Source organism: Telmatherina bonti (genome assembly GCF_933228915.1).
Source record: "Telmatherina bonti genome assembly, chromosome: 4".
NCBI classification, from domain to species: Eukaryota; Metazoa; Chordata; class Actinopteri; order Atheriniformes; family Telmatherinidae; genus Telmatherina; species Telmatherina bonti.
In genome coordinates this window covers 19,127,597-19,144,012 of record NC_136622.1, presented here as the reverse complement: position 1 = coordinate 19,144,012, position 16,416 = coordinate 19,127,597, and the positions used below count along the sequence as shown (strand labels likewise).

Sequence of the window (16,416 nt, the reverse complement as noted above, 5' to 3'; positions counted from 1 at the left end):
TACTGATTTCTTTTGTCCTTATTTTTCCCTTTTAAATGTTAGTTTCCCTGACTAGTCTCCTAAGGACTAAAGCTACCGAGAGAACTTTGCTTTCGAAGTGTGAATTGCATTGATGCCTCACCAGGTCTCTTGTATAAAGGAAAAAGTATCAAACGATAATTGCTTAACCCGGCTCCATTTAAGGATGAGCAGACAGTCACCATGAGGGCAGCTGATTTGCCTTGATATCTTATAATTGGACCTTTTCAAGGGTATGTTTTGCTAAAGCAGAAAGTAATTAAGACGTTCAATACTGCTTTTTGGACCTTTTCCTCTCTCCTTTGAATGGCCCACACTTGTAGACTTGTCAGCGCTCAGTATGCCCACAGACTTTCTTTTGACATGTTAGCCTTACACTTGCCAGAGCAGTCCTTTCCAGAAACCCCCTCTGCTCCGCACGCTCCGGGTGGGTATTTTGTTATTACTTCATTTTTCTGTGAAAATATTTTGATGCCTCTTTCCTTTGGCTCCCTCCTCCCCCTTCTCTTTCCCATCCCCCGTCACTCCATTCAAAGTTCTCTATTAAAATGCAGAACTGTAAAGCCTCTCTCAGTCTAAAAGCCTGCTAGCAGCGGGGGACTGTTAGCTGTTAGTGATGCATACAGCTGAGTGAGTGCATCACAGCTACAAAGTCTAATGGGTGAATACGTTCAATCACACACATTCCCTCAGCTCTTTTGAAGAGACAATATTCCCAGTCATGAAAGCACCATCCACAGTGCAGAGTGGTATGTTTAGATTTTTTTTCTTCATTTTGAGGAAAAAGATTTCTTGCTCATCAACGTCCATATCCTCTTTTATTTTTATTACATATTTCTCATAATCTTGTTGGTGTACCAACTAAAATCACACAACTGTCAAACTAAAGAAGTTAACTTTTTAAATGCTTCCTGCAATGTCAGAGAAGGTCAAATTCTGAGATTGCATGCTCATCTTTAATCACAGTTTTGATACCTGCTGTTCGCCAAAAATCCTAAAAAAATATTCTCTTGTACGTTTGTACTGAACTGTTTATACCTTGCTGTGATTAAGAGTTAAAATCCTAAATTTTTTTTGGCTAATTGATGTAGGAACTGGCTGCTTGCATAACTGCACAATGATTTCATGAGGTAGTTTTGGTAGCAACAAAAAGGCCCTGTTTTTGTGGGATCTTTTTTGAACTGACTCTCTATTTGAAGCATGTTTACATTTTAATAATCCAAATAATTATATTTGTAAATACAAAGCAATTTTGGATTGTTAAAGGAAGCACAACTTGACAGTCTGGCAATTGGTTTTCCTTTTGTCCTGCTAAAATTGTCATAATTTTAACTGTCAAAGTGATAAACCAATTAATGCTTTTGTAGTATATCCATTGTTGATAGAATCTTAGCACTTCCCAGGATATAAATTCTAGACTTTAAGAAACTGTGTTTTATTCAGTTGTTCATATTATTTTATATATTGTCTGTTGAAAGGGGGTTATCACCTTGGCTGCAATGTATGCAGACTGTTTAATTCAGTTTACTTCAAACTAGATGTTTGCATTACTTGGAAACTGAAGAAGTCCATTTCCAAGGTTAAAGTAATTTAGATGAGCAGTCCCCTTTGGCTAAGATTTTCTCTTATGTTGTGTTTTCAAAATGACTGCTTGCCTACATGAGACAGACTTAGAAAACACAGGTGTGTTATAGTCATGCCACATAATGCCGTTGCATAAAATCTGTAATTGTACTGTTTTCATTCAAGTTATAACAATACAGGATGGAGCATGTCCTTTGTAGCATTTTGCTGGTCAACTGCCTGTGACCTTCAGTAGTGCACAGCACACATACTGTACTTGCTAAAAATTTTTTAGCAATAATTTGTTTAGACAAAAAGTTTTTGTTTGAATTCTTTTCAGAGACATTACTGTTGTTCAGTCTGTTGCAACACTTAAACTCCCCCCATTCTGATGAGCAAAGTATCAGCCTGTGAGAAACAACCTCAGCAAAATTTGTGCACAGTGATCGAAAGGGCTCCCAATGGTAATGTCAAAGCAAGTACACAATACTTCTAATACTATGTTCATTAGTGCTGCTCCTCTGGCTAACTTTGTGCATTTTGAAAGCTAGATATAAACACCCTTTAGTGTTGAAGCATTGTAGTGTATTATTATAGCTAACCTCTTTTCAAAATGGTAGTTATAGAACATTATTACAATAATGTATGCAAGTGATGAGCTCCCACCAGCACACACCAAACCGATAGGGAAATATTTGACTGCTAGGCTGCAGTTTTGGCACGGGCACTTAGACATATAAATTCTTCTTAGGGGTTATTTTTCATAATCAGTTGCCCCAGATTGGTTTGAGGTTGTTGTTTCTTTTAACAAGCAGTTTTGTTTCTTTTTTTAATATCATGTAATTCCAGTTTATTCTTACTCCATTACCTCAGTGTCGATCTGAACTGCTAACTGAATGAGATATTTTCAGACCTCCAGTCCCCTAATAAGGCATCAGGGGTTTAGCCTACTCTTCAACCACCAAGGTGCTTTTTTTATTTTCTGTAGCAAGTCTACAATAAGTACAGTATGTTTAAATGAATATGTGTACTTGTTTTGACAATTTAAAATTGTGTCCATACCTTTCAATACTTGAACTAAAGCAGCAGCAATAATAATAGCCATTTTTATCCTTCCCACTAAATGTTGTTTTGTTTGTATTATTTCAGTGCATTAAGGACACGTTCACACTGATGCTGTTTGGTCTGCTTTAAACAGCGTGATACAATTTGTTTAGCGCAGTATGAACTCCAACCACACTCTGATGTGGACCAAAGATGCAGACTCTAGCCTGCTTTATAGCCAGGGTCTCAGTTCACTTGCAAATAAAATACCAAGGGACCAGACAGAAAGAGATGTCTGCCAACTGCCATAAGGCATCAAGAAGAAGAAGAAGGAAGACATGCAGATTATTGTTTTGGTAGGAAGAAAAAAAAAAAGTCAACAGCTTCTGCACACTACAGTTAAATTAGGAACCCCAAGACCAGAGTCCTGCACAATTTTTGCTGACCAGAATCCATGATGATGACCCAACTGGACCTGTTTTCTCACATTGAAATCTGGACCCAACCTGTTTATGCGTAACATACAGACCTGCGCGTTGACACACAAAGTAATCGTAAATACACCCCATGCCTTCCTCCCTTTTATGTATTTGTGCCTATATTTAATTTGATTGATACTGTTATGTTATTGTTTTTTTTTTTATAGTAGAAATAGGGAAAACAACACTGTAAACATATATGAAGTTTCATTTTAAGCAGACCTTAATCTTAAGATTTTTTTTTAAACTGGCATAATATCACACTGAACTACTAGAGTTCATCATATAGTCTGTTATTTTGCTACGTGGGAACTTCAGTCATTTGATTAGGAAAATGCTGCATTAACCAGATATCATCCACCTTCCCTCGGTTCAGTTATGTTCTCTTATCCTGAATCACAGAACCAGCAGAAAAATTTCTCACTGGCTGCTCTGTATGCGTGATGGTGAGAACCTTCCTTGGAAGAAGTGAATGGTTTGGAAATATTTGTGCATGGCTTCACAGTAAAGGCAAGCCTGGTGCCTATACACTCGTCTTGTCCACAAAAAGAGAGAAAAGGAGAAAGGAAAAACAATTCCACCTGCATTAATTAAATATCCATCTGCATGGTTTTATACTATGTAATTTTTACCTGTAAATCTGTTTTTGTGGGAGTATTGACCCCGCTGTGAGCGGTTGTTTTAACTATATGGCGTTGCCCAGGTGTTTTGGTCCACTTCATTTAAATGAAGTTTGACACAAACCAAACCAAAGGAAGACGTGAAGTCTTTTGGAAATCCCTGCTTTATCGGAACAAGTTTGCCGGACTACCCTGGTGTGAATGCCAATAAAGATAAACATGAACGACCACTTGGGATGAATTGCTGTTATGGTCTGAAGCACCCATTTTGTAGAGCTTAGTACTGGAAAGTCATTACATTCTTGACTCTGCAATATATTCCCATAGAAAGTCAATTGCCAAAGTAGAAATGCTTCATGCTGTGGGGTATCTTCTCTGCAGTAATTATTTTTCTCTTGATACTATGCAGGTCTCTGAGGCTGATGTTAAGCTCAGCAAATATTAGGAGTAAGCACAGTACTGAGGTTTGCCCAGTCCGTGTGAGACCAGTTGACTGAGTCGACTAGGTAATTGGTTGTGTTTACCAGCCCAACATGGCCTCTCTCTCCAGAAGCAAAGTCATGCCCTCCTTTTCTTTTTCTGCTCTGTACTGCTCATCATCCCAACACCTCATCAGGGTGGTGGTGTGAAGCTTCACCGTGTGGCTATGCAAGCCAGCCCACGCTCCCAAACTTCTCAACAACAGCCACAGCAGGTTGGGGCTTGTGGCAGGCTGATTTGCAGTTTGAGCCCCCTTTTAATGAGGGGAAAATAAGTACTTGTTGTTCTGTGTCCTGTGTGTCACCACCCCCATCTCCACCTACCCACCACAAGTGAAACCTCAGGAAAAAAGGCGGACTAATTAAGCTGGCTTCCAGGGATTTGGAGAGTGGTTTGGCTATGGCTTCACCCACAGTGATAGAGCCTTGAGGAGGAGATGAGGGTGGTTTTGTGCAAAAAGCCTCCTCAAGCTCCCTGGTTCCTCTGTCTCCTCCATAATCCCAATGCCTGGCTTGTTCGGCTTGACGAGTCTGCTGCCAAACATTTGGGTTTTCTTATTGTAATTACAAAAGGGGTTTGCGCTGGTATTTCCACTTTTGTTATCCATGCTGGTGTATTGGGCTCACCAGGAGGACCGCTAAAAGAGAGAGAGGTTACATTTAGGGGAAGATCACACACCTTGATTGTATACATTATGGTCGGAGAATGGCATTTTTCCCTTTCTTGTTAAAGGACAATACACACCTAAAGGGTCAGGTGTTTATTTCCAAATAATATGGAGTTTAAATATTTTACAAACTATTAATTGACATGGCACTAATCTGTATCCTTTTAAAGTGTAAATGATTATTATCCACCAGCAGTAAATATTTTTCTTAGTAGAATCAGGCCGATCTGAATGTAGCATCTTTTATATGAGTAACAGTTGCATGACATTCTCAGTCCAAGTGACAAATCTAAAAATGTTCTGTGATTTGATAGAACTACAGAACAATTGATGAGTAATTTCTCTTCTGTGCACCAAATGAGTGTCCTTTTTTTTTTTTTTTTTTTTTTCTTTTCTTTTTTCTGAATCATGCTTAAACTATTTGTAAAAGTCCCCACCACTAATATAAAGTAAAGCGCTTGGGACATTTTTTTGCCAAATTAATTTCTGCTTTAAAAATAGCTACAATAATAAAACTGAAAAAGAGCATTTTTTAAATTCTGTTTGTTTTTATCTGACAGGGATCAGAGAGTCTGTGTGTGTCTCTGTGTGTGTGTTTGGGGGTGGTGGGGGGACAGAGAGGGAAAGGGGACGAGCCTTTCAGCTCCTCTGGAGGGTTGGAATTCCTCCCGAGCTGTTCCCCCCCATTTGGCAGGCACTTGTGAAAACAATTCCCCAGCTTTTAGTCACTCTGCAGATCCAATTGCCATTTCCACTTTGGAAGGAATGAGACTCTAAGGCAGTCCAGATAGACACAACACACACAGAGAAAGGGAGAACATTTTTAATCGGGTTGGACAGATGCCGAGGCCAGTCGAACGATTGTGCGATATTAATATATTATGAGGGTTGTCTGGCAGCGCAAGCTCACCATCTTGTGTGGTTTTGTGCTTGAACGTTGCAGCAGCAGCCATTGCAGCGGCCAAATGAAGATCTTGTGAACATGCACAAGGGGAGGACTCTACCTTTTACTTCAGTGACTTCCCCAGATGCTTTGGCCCAAAGAAAGATGGAAGGAAATGGGAAGAGTAAGACATTTAACTCATTCCTGTCACCCTAAACTATTTTCTACTCATTTTATAATTGATCATTTTCTGTATCTGTGCTTTATATTGCACATAAAATATAGTGTTAAAGACAAAGTGATGAAATGATGAAACGTTTAGTTAAACTGTATTTGGAAACATATGTGCAAGTTGTCATCTGTGTCTCTGCCAGCCAACTGTGCTTTCTGCTCCAGCTACAGGAGATGAATAGGCATAGTAAACAAATCTCTTGCTCTTTCTAGGCCTGAGCCAAGACTGCTGCACAGAGCCCATTCAGTGAACCAGAGATCCTCCACACACAACATCACTGAGCCTCTCACCTTCCCTGCTGACCTCTTAACCAACAAGCACCATGACCTCCGAGCTGGAAAGTAGCCTTACTTCAATGGACTGGCTTCCCCAGCTCAGTATGAGGGCAGCCATCCAGAAAGCTGATGCTGGACACCATCACAGTCACCACCATGGGCACCACCACCACCATCACCACCATCATCACCACGGACATGGGCCTGGTAAGAAAATGGTACATTTGGATCCAGGAACAACGCTTGATCAAGAGGAAGCTGCACAGCACAGAGATGGTAAACCTCCCTACAGCTACGCCAGCCTCATTACCTTCGCCATCAACGGCTCACCACGTAAACGGATGACCCTCAGTGAGATCTACCAGTGGATCTGTGACAACTTCCCCTACTACAGAGAGGCAGGCAGTGGCTGGAAGGTAAGATAAGAAATGATAAACTGTATAGCAGTGATGTTTTTCTCCAGATTTAGCTGCAATAGCTGGTTTGAATATGATAATAGTATCTACTTCCTTGTTTTTGTTGATAAGGGTTTATTGCTATAGATCACAGTTGAACTGGGTTCACCTTGTACTGGTCCAAAAAAACCCCACCTGTATACAAAAGACAGTTTTAAAGAAAGGGGTTCAGACAACCAGGATTTTCTTGAAACAGGAACCTGGTAAACGTATGGCATAGAGAACTGGTGACAAGGACCATGGTTTGTTCAAGATAAGCAAGATAGCAGCTGATTTTAGGTGTGTTCAAACTAAAGACTCAAGATTACTGAAAAAAACCCTAAAATTGAGCAGCTGCAGCAAGTGGACACAGAGAAAGAGCACTTTTGTATGTGCCCAAATACACATTGTTTTATTACAGGATTATTTTCATGGACAAAAATCCTAAATGTGATATTGGGAACAGCAATTAGTTTTTTGGGGGGATTTAATGATAGCCTGAAGGGTGAGCTTAAATAAATTTGAAATACATTATTGCCTCTTTTTTTATGCTGCACCTTCTTCCCTCACTCAAACAGTAGAGCAGAGATGATGCCGACAACATTGTCCCCCGGTGAAACTAATGAGTTGATTACACACTCGTGACGATAAGAACAATAAAACCCCTCTTAGTGAGAAGCCAGTCGAAGTTTAGTCTCCAACCAGGGGATGCTTGTTTCATACTGCGCTGCTAAATAACCACAGACATGTCTGCAAAACGGCTGTCAATGCTGGGAGAAGACCAGTCAGATGAGTGTGTGCGATGCCTTCTACTGCGGATCACTCCTGTTGTGTGAAGCAGTTAGAATAGGGAAGTGTGAAATATGAAACATGAAATATATTGAAAAATGAGCTGACATGCATTTACCACCTCTATTAGCAAAACTCCTTTTTACTAAAAGTGCAGTTAGAGAAAGGCTTGCTCTCATTTAGACGGACAGACAGACGGACGGACAACGGACACTGTATTGATCCTGTAGGAAGTTGTGATACTCTGTTGCTCACATCACAACAGTTATAAGGCAAAATCAAAAGAAATCATCAAGTTAAGACACATAAAGAAGGTATTAATAAAAAGTAAATAATCACACACTAAAAAACATGCGCAAAGAGAAATAAAAAAGATAAAAAGATTTAGAAAAGATTAAAAGGAATTATAAAGCACTACAGGATGTTTATGACATTTCCAGCACTCTTCGCCTGCTTCTCCCTGAGGTGGCTGCATTATACAGCCTGATGGCACAAGGGACAAAAGCATTTTACAAGCTTATACCAGCATGTACAGTAGCTTTTACTGAGGTTTCATAAATGGTTGATTGCTGAATAAAAATATTGTGCCAGACAATTAAGTAAGAAGGCAATATCTGGATTCAGTCATCTGTTTTTTCATCATGAAAGTTCATAGCTTAGGAAGTGGTCAAAATAAGTTTATTTATATCATGCTTCTAAAGAAACTGTAATATTCCGTCGGCATATACTTATAACCTTTGAATTACCATTGCAACAAAATGTTTACATGTCGATACTACAATAAATGAAGCATAATAAGTGAACTATAGTTCTGCTATAGTAGTTGAAGGAAAACTTGCTCAGAATCATCTTAAAGCAGGGCTGGGCAGTTCGGTTAATAACCAATATTGTGATTATTTCATGGATTTATTGTGATACACAATGTGTATATTGTGCTATATTTTGAAATCACCTCTAAAATGCAGTTTAAATGTTAAATTTAACATAATCATGTATGAGAAAAAGCTAAAAGGGGAAATCCATAGTGAAGTTAAACTTGGCAACCTTTTATTCCAAACCAGGAACCTGTACTCATGCTTTTAACAAAATGAAATTAAATATTGGCAGCAGGTCTTGTGCCTTTGGACTGGTTTGATTTTGCAAGCATAGATGACAGACTAAAAAAAAAAAAACGTGTAGATCTACAGTGTTTTTCCTCTGGACCAAGCCTCCCGTCTTGCGTTCAGTTTCAGTTTCTTCATGCTTGTAAATAAGCATGATGGACTATTCTCCTGATACCACAGCAGGCATGTGTGCAGGAACATTTTCTGGATAGGCAGAGTATATGCGAGTATATTCTGTAAATGCCCCCTCCCCAACGTAAAGCGTTTAATAACAAACAAAAAAACAAACAAACACACATAGTCTAAACTTGCTTTTACACACATGCAGCACACTTCATATTATCATTATGACAACTTGGTGTCATCTAACAGATTGAATAATCCAACAATGTTACCCATTTTATGGACTAAAATGGTTTTATGCTTTGTGTAAGTTAAAGATACTCTGTATTCATCATGATCATACATGTGCATGTATTGTTTTGGGGTTTTTTGTTTCTCAACCAAAATGCAGAGAACATCAAATGTAATTTGAACATGATGAAGCCTACAATGAGTTGCCCACTTGACAGGTGCAGAAATAAAATGGCAAAGCTTTTTAAAATTTAAACAATCAGCAGGGAAAAATAAGGGTCATACTCCAACCTGCATTTAAAACATTAAAGCTCTAAACAAGAGGTGGTTGTTGGTGATGTTTTGAAGATATCTGAAATTGATTTTTCAGCCAGTACCTGACAAACCAATATAGTTTTACATTCATAATATATCATATGAATTCCAGTTGAATTATTTATAGCTTTAATATTTAAAAATTAAAAGTTCCAGCCCACATTTGATGGGGGATTCAAAATAAATCGGATTCAACAAGCAGATTCAATACTGGCTCTAAATTTAATCACATCCTATGGAACTCATATCACTCGTGCTTGGTGTGCACAAGCCTGATCCAGTGGTTGCCTCAAAGAGCACAGAAACCTTTTAGTGAACTGAGAATGATTGACAGATGCATTTTGTCTCATTCAGATGACATTATTAAATCCTTATGCAAATGTAGCTATGCAAATCCTGGCTAATACGAGCAGAAAGGTGGCTGTGTTATTGGAGACAAATGAATAGATCCCTGCGGTTGTGTCTTGGGGATTCTCTGCCTTATTAGTGAAGAAGGGGATGGATATAGTCCTACTGATGCACTGAAAAGGCTGTCTGCAAACTATCAACCAATTCATCTCACTGAGAGTGGGAACGTTTTTCCTCTTCTCTCATTATTTCTCTTCCCTTTCGCTTTCTATCTTCATCTCCCAAGCACTTGCACTCCACCACCCCCCTCCCCTCCCTTCACTCACCCTCTTAGTCACTCACTCTTTTCCTCTCTTCTTCTTTTCCTTTCACAAAACTTGTTTGTTCCCCATCTGTAATCTTCAACACGCCGTTCACTGAATGCAGATGCACGCCAGAAATGGAGACAAAAAGGTTATGATACAAGCCAGGTTGTGTTGGCAGAGCTCCTTACCTGAACATGAAATTCAATCAATTAGTTTTCTGTTTGCAGAGTGGGGATAAGGGTTACTGAGACCATTCTGGCTTTTTCTCCTTGCAGCTCATGACTGCATTCTCCTGATGGTTATATGGGAGTGCCAGGATGTTTTAGTATCCCATAATTATACTTGAGGATTCATTGATTTGTGTGTGTGGCTGCATTTTAGTAGCATCATTAAGACACAAAGCTGATGGCATTGTGGTTATTCTGGCATTTGTCCATGAAACCATAGAAAGAAGCTTCCAGCAAAACTCAAACTCAGCTTTGGTATCAAGTTTGAAAATAAAATATTGTTACAGCCTTGGTAATATTAAAATTTAAAGAAAATATATTTTACACACACTCATATAAATACACACACACACACACACACACACACACACACACACACACACACACACACACTTATATATATAGATATATATAATATATCTGTGTGTATGTGTATATGTATGTGTGTGCTTGTATATATAAAATATATATATGTGTGTTTGTATATATAAAATATATATATATATATATATATATATATATATATATATATATATATATATATACACTGTGTGTGCGTGTGTAAAATATGTTTTCTTTCAGTTTTAATTATACCAGGGCTATAACAATATTTTAATTTCAAACTTGATACCAAAACTTAGGAAATCACTCAATACTTGATTCCAGTTTTCATCGCACAGATATAAAAAATGATAAATTAAAAGAATCTGCATGAATATAAATTTTAAGCAATCTCTTTTAAAGTATTGTCAACTGTCTCCAGTAAAACAGTGTTAAGTTGTGGGGGCTGCACCACATTAAGATAGTGTGTGATCTGCAGTGTCATTGTTAACTATTATGAGTATAATATGACTTGTGATGTATAAACATGATACAATGTAGTCGAGTGTATTACTGAGACTGCATTCCACTTCTGGACTTGTGACTCTGTGTTGTATCACAAAAGCTGAACTTTGTTCACAGGCATGCGGCCCTCATCAGTACACATGTACTTGCCTTGTTTTAGGTCAAAATGTCTTTGGATTGTTTTCTATTTATTGTTTCTACTGTTCTTTGCTTTTGCTTCCATTTGCATATATATGTGCTGTACAAATAAAGTCTGACTCATTTACTGGTTTATAAAACAGAAATTTTTAGAAGCAACAACAACTTTGAGTGGATGAATAGTCCTGTGTAGGACTCCACTTCCTGGGTGGCCACCACTTAACTTAAGCTGTTGCTGGATCAGATTGCTTGTCGGCTGAAGGAGATGGAGATGGTACCTGGGGTAATTTCATAAATAATTATATAATTAGATACTTTTTTTCTAATTAGTATCTTAGGATTTATTTAGTTTGTTATAGACGAGCATAATTGTTGTTATTTTACACCAAAGGGTGCCTAAATTTGCAGAATAAACCTTTTTAAAAATAGGTGACTTTTGCATAATGCAATCTTTTGGAAACTTGTAAAGTAAACTAAATTTTGTGTTACCTTGATGACAGTCTTTGAGAAAAAGCTGTCAAGTTGTGTGTCCTGGATGACCCCACTCCACATAGTGGGGTTTGTTTTATATCGGCCACAGCCGTCATGGGGAACGTTACATAAGTCCGGTTCATTCCAGTTCAGGTGATTGCTGTCAGCTGTACACAGTGAGATGCAGACACAGAGATTGCCTTGCTGCCACGTTTGGCAGACATTGTTGACGGGCGCACACGCACATACGCACACAGACCCACACCTACACGTGTTTCTAGTACCCCCTCCAAGATGAACGATTCAGTAGCTTTCAGAAAACACCTTCTATGTGGTACTTCTAGGTTGTCTGTCTCCTTCACCCTGTGCCACACATGCATATGCACAAACACACGCTTGTACAGGCATAGAGAGACTCCCACGCAGGTAGGCAGTGTACGTGTGCAGTCTACAGATTACACACAGGGAGCTCAGCAGGAGATGAGATGGGAGGGGAGGGGGTGGGGGGTGGGGGTAGGCTGTCAGAGAGCAGAGGAGAGTTTTACTACCCAGCACACGCACTCCGTCTGCTCTGTATGATAATGTGAGAGTGCAGGAACGGCAGAGTTGAAATCAGGACAACACACAGTCATACACACCACACATACACGTGCTCCAACTTTACCACAGACATGTATACACCGATTGACCCATCATATGACATGTCTTACCTCTCCACATTACGTCTCTCTTTCATATGCATTAAAAAATAAGTCCAGCTTTCTGTTGTAATCATGCAACTTTACAAGGTCATGTCTTTGCCGGAAAAATGAATATGGAGAGAGCTCTTTTCATCTGAGGAGTAATGATGAGAAGCTTCCTTCGGAGCTGCGGCAGAGGTTTAGTCTGTAACAAAAAATATCCTGAAATTAAGTAGCACATGCATGCATAAGCGATTTGTTTATGGAGCTTGTTGAAGCTTCTAAAACCATCTTGTGTAGCAAGCATGCACACAATTTTCATTTTTTTCTAAGGAGGGGAATTAACTGGAGTGGAGATACAACTGGAATGCAAACAGCATTGCATCAGGCTGCATCATTCCAGTATTATTTAGAATTACTGGAACAGTTTTATCTCCCTATGTTATCTTTACCAGCCTCTCCCTTTCTCAGCTTTTGTCCTACAGTGTGCATAGCGCCGTTTTCCCATGCCCTCTACAGCCCCCACATCCTTTTCACTTCCACGTGTCGCTCCACACTTGAGGCCACCTTTGCCACATCTAATAATGGGTGCACAGCAGGAAACCAGACTCACAGCCGTTCCTTTGGTTGCTTTTTGTCTTCCTTCCATTTTTCAGTTCTTTAGTAATTTTGTATGTCACTGCTTATACTGTCAGATTCTTTTCCCAGTGAAATACCTTTGCAATCCAACTGCATGGAAATAAGGAACAGAGCAGGGTAATGGAGAAAACACACAGCGCTGTCCTTATTACTTAATGAGGCAGAAAAATAGCCATTTGCTTGATTTACTAGGTCCAAAGATAAAATAGTTACTTTTTGGGTAGATGTAGATTCCTGTGTTCAGTCTTTGGATCCTCTGATCATTCTCAGTCTTCCAGTTTCAAAGGAGCAAAATGGCAATGGTCAAAAGACTGAAGTCATGATTTTAAACTCCACGTTACAAAGTAGTGTATCAAAGTTGTTACTTCTATCTTTTTTGCAACCACTGAACAAGACAGCAATTTACAAGTTTGTCAGTAATATTATTCCTCTTTGCATTTGACTTGTTTTTAGGACTGTCTCCAACAGACCTCACATCCTCACCACTGTCAACAAATTCAGCTGTCACATGTTAAAATATTTTGATCATTTGGCCAGGTTGGTGAAACGTTAGGGATTAACATAAAGAATATACATTTATAAAGCTGCAGCACTTTTGCTTTTGTAATTCACAAAGACAAAACAAAGCAGTGCATCGTGATGATCAAATATATATATATATATAGATAGATAGATAGATAATATGCTTCCACTGGTGCAACATGTCATGTTACTAAAACAGAGGGCTACTCAATCATCTAAATGAATCAAAACTTCTAAGTCAAACAAAGTACAGTAATAAATCAGTAAATCAAACACAAGCTTGTTTTTATACACAGCAAGCTGTGTGTGTAGTCAGCTTAATGATAAAATTGTCTTTGGTCAGACCTGGTTTCCTTTACACACACAAAAACTTCTACACGCATACACACACAGAGATCATTTCACATCTAAGACTTCCTTCAAAAGGCGTATCAGCTGCAGACCAGCACTGACCCCACAGTGTGCGCATGTACTTTCATATATGATGCTAATGGACAATGAAATGTAATCATTCCCAGCTTTAAAGTGGTGTTTAAAAGGGCCTAATGTTGTGCAGATGATTCATCTAGTCACCTTAAAAGTATTTATTGTTTTTCCAACTTCTTCCCCTTTTTGCAAAGTGACAGAGTTGTCTGATCATTTAAAAACTGGGCTGATGTACACAATGTGCATGTTTTGATTTAAACTACTTGCAATTGTGCAAAGCTGAGAAACAGCAGTAACAGAAAACAATATAACATTTTTTTTTTTTTTTTTTTTAGGCATAAGTGTGTTGCTGGAAGGCAACTGATGAAGTTGTGTTTTTAGAGTGAAATGTTATAGAGTGAAAATACCCTCAGCAGCCATTCCATAACACTGTTTCTAGTGTTTGTTTCTTTGAATAAAGGGACAAAGCAGCAAGGGGAGAGTCCTATTTGGGATTGCTTGTTTGTTACAACTTTACAACCCCAGCCTACCTTGTCTTTCCTGATAAGAAATGTCTTTGCTCGTGTAATTTCCTCCCACCAGCACCCAGTGTTGTCATACAGGATGACACCAGAAAATTTCATTGTAAAATAGACACACATTGCTCCCACTCCCCTCTATGGTTTTGTTTTCTACTTTTTCATGCTTGGATAACAGTGAAGCTCTGTTATGCACTTAGGCCATTCATCACGTTATTGAGAAACTAAATGGAAATTATTCTGTTGTATTTATGATAAATGTAACAATGGAAAATGTTCGCCATTGAAAGCTCACTTCAACATCATATTGACATTGAAATGTGAAGGTCTGCTCATTATTTACCACAGAAACACAGTCTAGACCTTTACTTCAACCACACGGCTTGTTGCAGTCTGCACTGTATAACCTGCTCTCTTCAAGCCTGGTGGCTCCAGGCGGTCTCCCATCCAGCCAAGCTAATTGCCTGCAAATTAGCACGGCCTAATGTGACATTGTGAAGGGGGCAGTGGACCGGTGGCCTTTGGCCTTTGGCTGACCGCCGCATGTCACAGACAATCACCTGATATGAATCATCATGGCCATTATTCTGGCTACCTTACTTTCCTGCTTCATATGAGCTCTGTAGCAGAGCACAGCGTTGGTCGATGCACAGCGTCAAGTGTGCTTACATTTTTGAGGGTCTCTGTTGTCAATGGGTGGAGTCATTTTGTTGCTGAAGCTTCAGACGATGCATGCTTTTAGTATTCAGCTTTTAAAGAGCATGTGCAATGTGCATGCAGAGCTACATGTGTCTATCTTTCCGTTTACACAGTTAGACATTTTCTTTTGCAGAGTTAAATGTGTGTCTGCAGCTGCATATTTCAGCATATCTCTGCGTCTCTGTGATTTTGTCTGTATTTTCCTCAGACTCTGATAAAGGCAAATGCAAAAATGCCACAGATGTCTGTGTTATTGAGTTTCACCCCTGACTGTGTTACTAACACTTACAAAACTGTTGCATGTTCCTGAGCTTTTCCAGTTTACATGTCACATTACACCAGTCTGACTGGTTGGTATTTCAATACTCTTAAGGTCCAAAAGCACAGATTCCTCCGTATGTATGCGGTTAGCCAAAGTTGACCACTAAAATGAGGGCTGACATTTGGTTTACGGTTTTGGGTTAGAATTAGTTGAAGATGGAGCATTAGGCCTTCACATGTGGTGGTTTGAATATATGGCCCTTTTTGGCAACATTGTAGCATTATGGTAGATATCACCAGTGAAGGGAGGAGAGTTGCACACCAAGTGGTATGTGATGTACAGCAAGAGTAAAAATGACACATGGACCTGGAGCCATGGAATGGGGGAATACCCATCCTCCATGTGTACTCGGATCTTTACTGAGCTCTCGGAGCTAACTGCCTGGTGTGCCAGACAGAGGAAATGACAAGAGATACCGCTGCTGCACACCACTGGTGGTGGGCTGCGCAAGACAGATCTTATGGTGGATATAATCAGAGTCCAAATGGAAGCTTTAACTTATGAGTTCAGCGTATTTAGTTGCAGTGAGAGGATCAAAATGTTGCTAATCTCACTCAGACTTTGGCTTTCTGTCAATGCTTTTAAGGGAAGGAGATACCGCCACAGTCAGAATAGCTAAAATTCCTTATGCAGATAACAAAGTTTGCTGCTACTGTAATAGAAATAAATCATAAAGGTTGAATAAAGTTAAGACACCACAGCAGGGTCACATCATCAGTTATTTCTGATGACACTTTATTTGTTTTATGGCATTATCCCTCTATGACCAAGGCTGATTCTATGTGGTGCTTTTTTTTTAGCTGGTCCAGATAAATAACAGCTTCCTGCATGGTGTATTTAAGTCCCGATTCTGTAAAGATTAAAGTGTGGCAGTTGCTTAGTTGGGTCTACCTCAGAGGACTTATGTGGTTCATGTAAACATCAGCAGAGGTTTAGCTTGTCTCATTGAGCCATTTGCCACCTACTAGCATGCTTCCCCTGCATGAATGTCCTCTCATGCTCACTATATGTAGCCTCTT

General features: G+C 39.2%; 1 protein-coding gene across 1 annotated transcript in view; it reads left to right on the top strand.

The window, feature by feature from the left end:
* LOC306755138 (forkhead box protein J3-like) overlaps positions 1-16,416 on the top strand; it is a 77,254-nt gene that overhangs the window by 3,571 nt on the left and 57,267 nt on the right. The window contains exons 2-3 of the mRNA XM_079239411.1: positions 5,815-5,938; positions 6,199-6,677. Of these exons, the coding sequence (XP_079095537.1) occupies positions 6,309-6,677 (369 nt within the window). The 5' untranslated portion in view covers positions 5,815-5,938; positions 6,199-6,308. The remainder of the gene's footprint in view (positions 1-5,814; positions 5,939-6,198; positions 6,678-16,416) is intronic.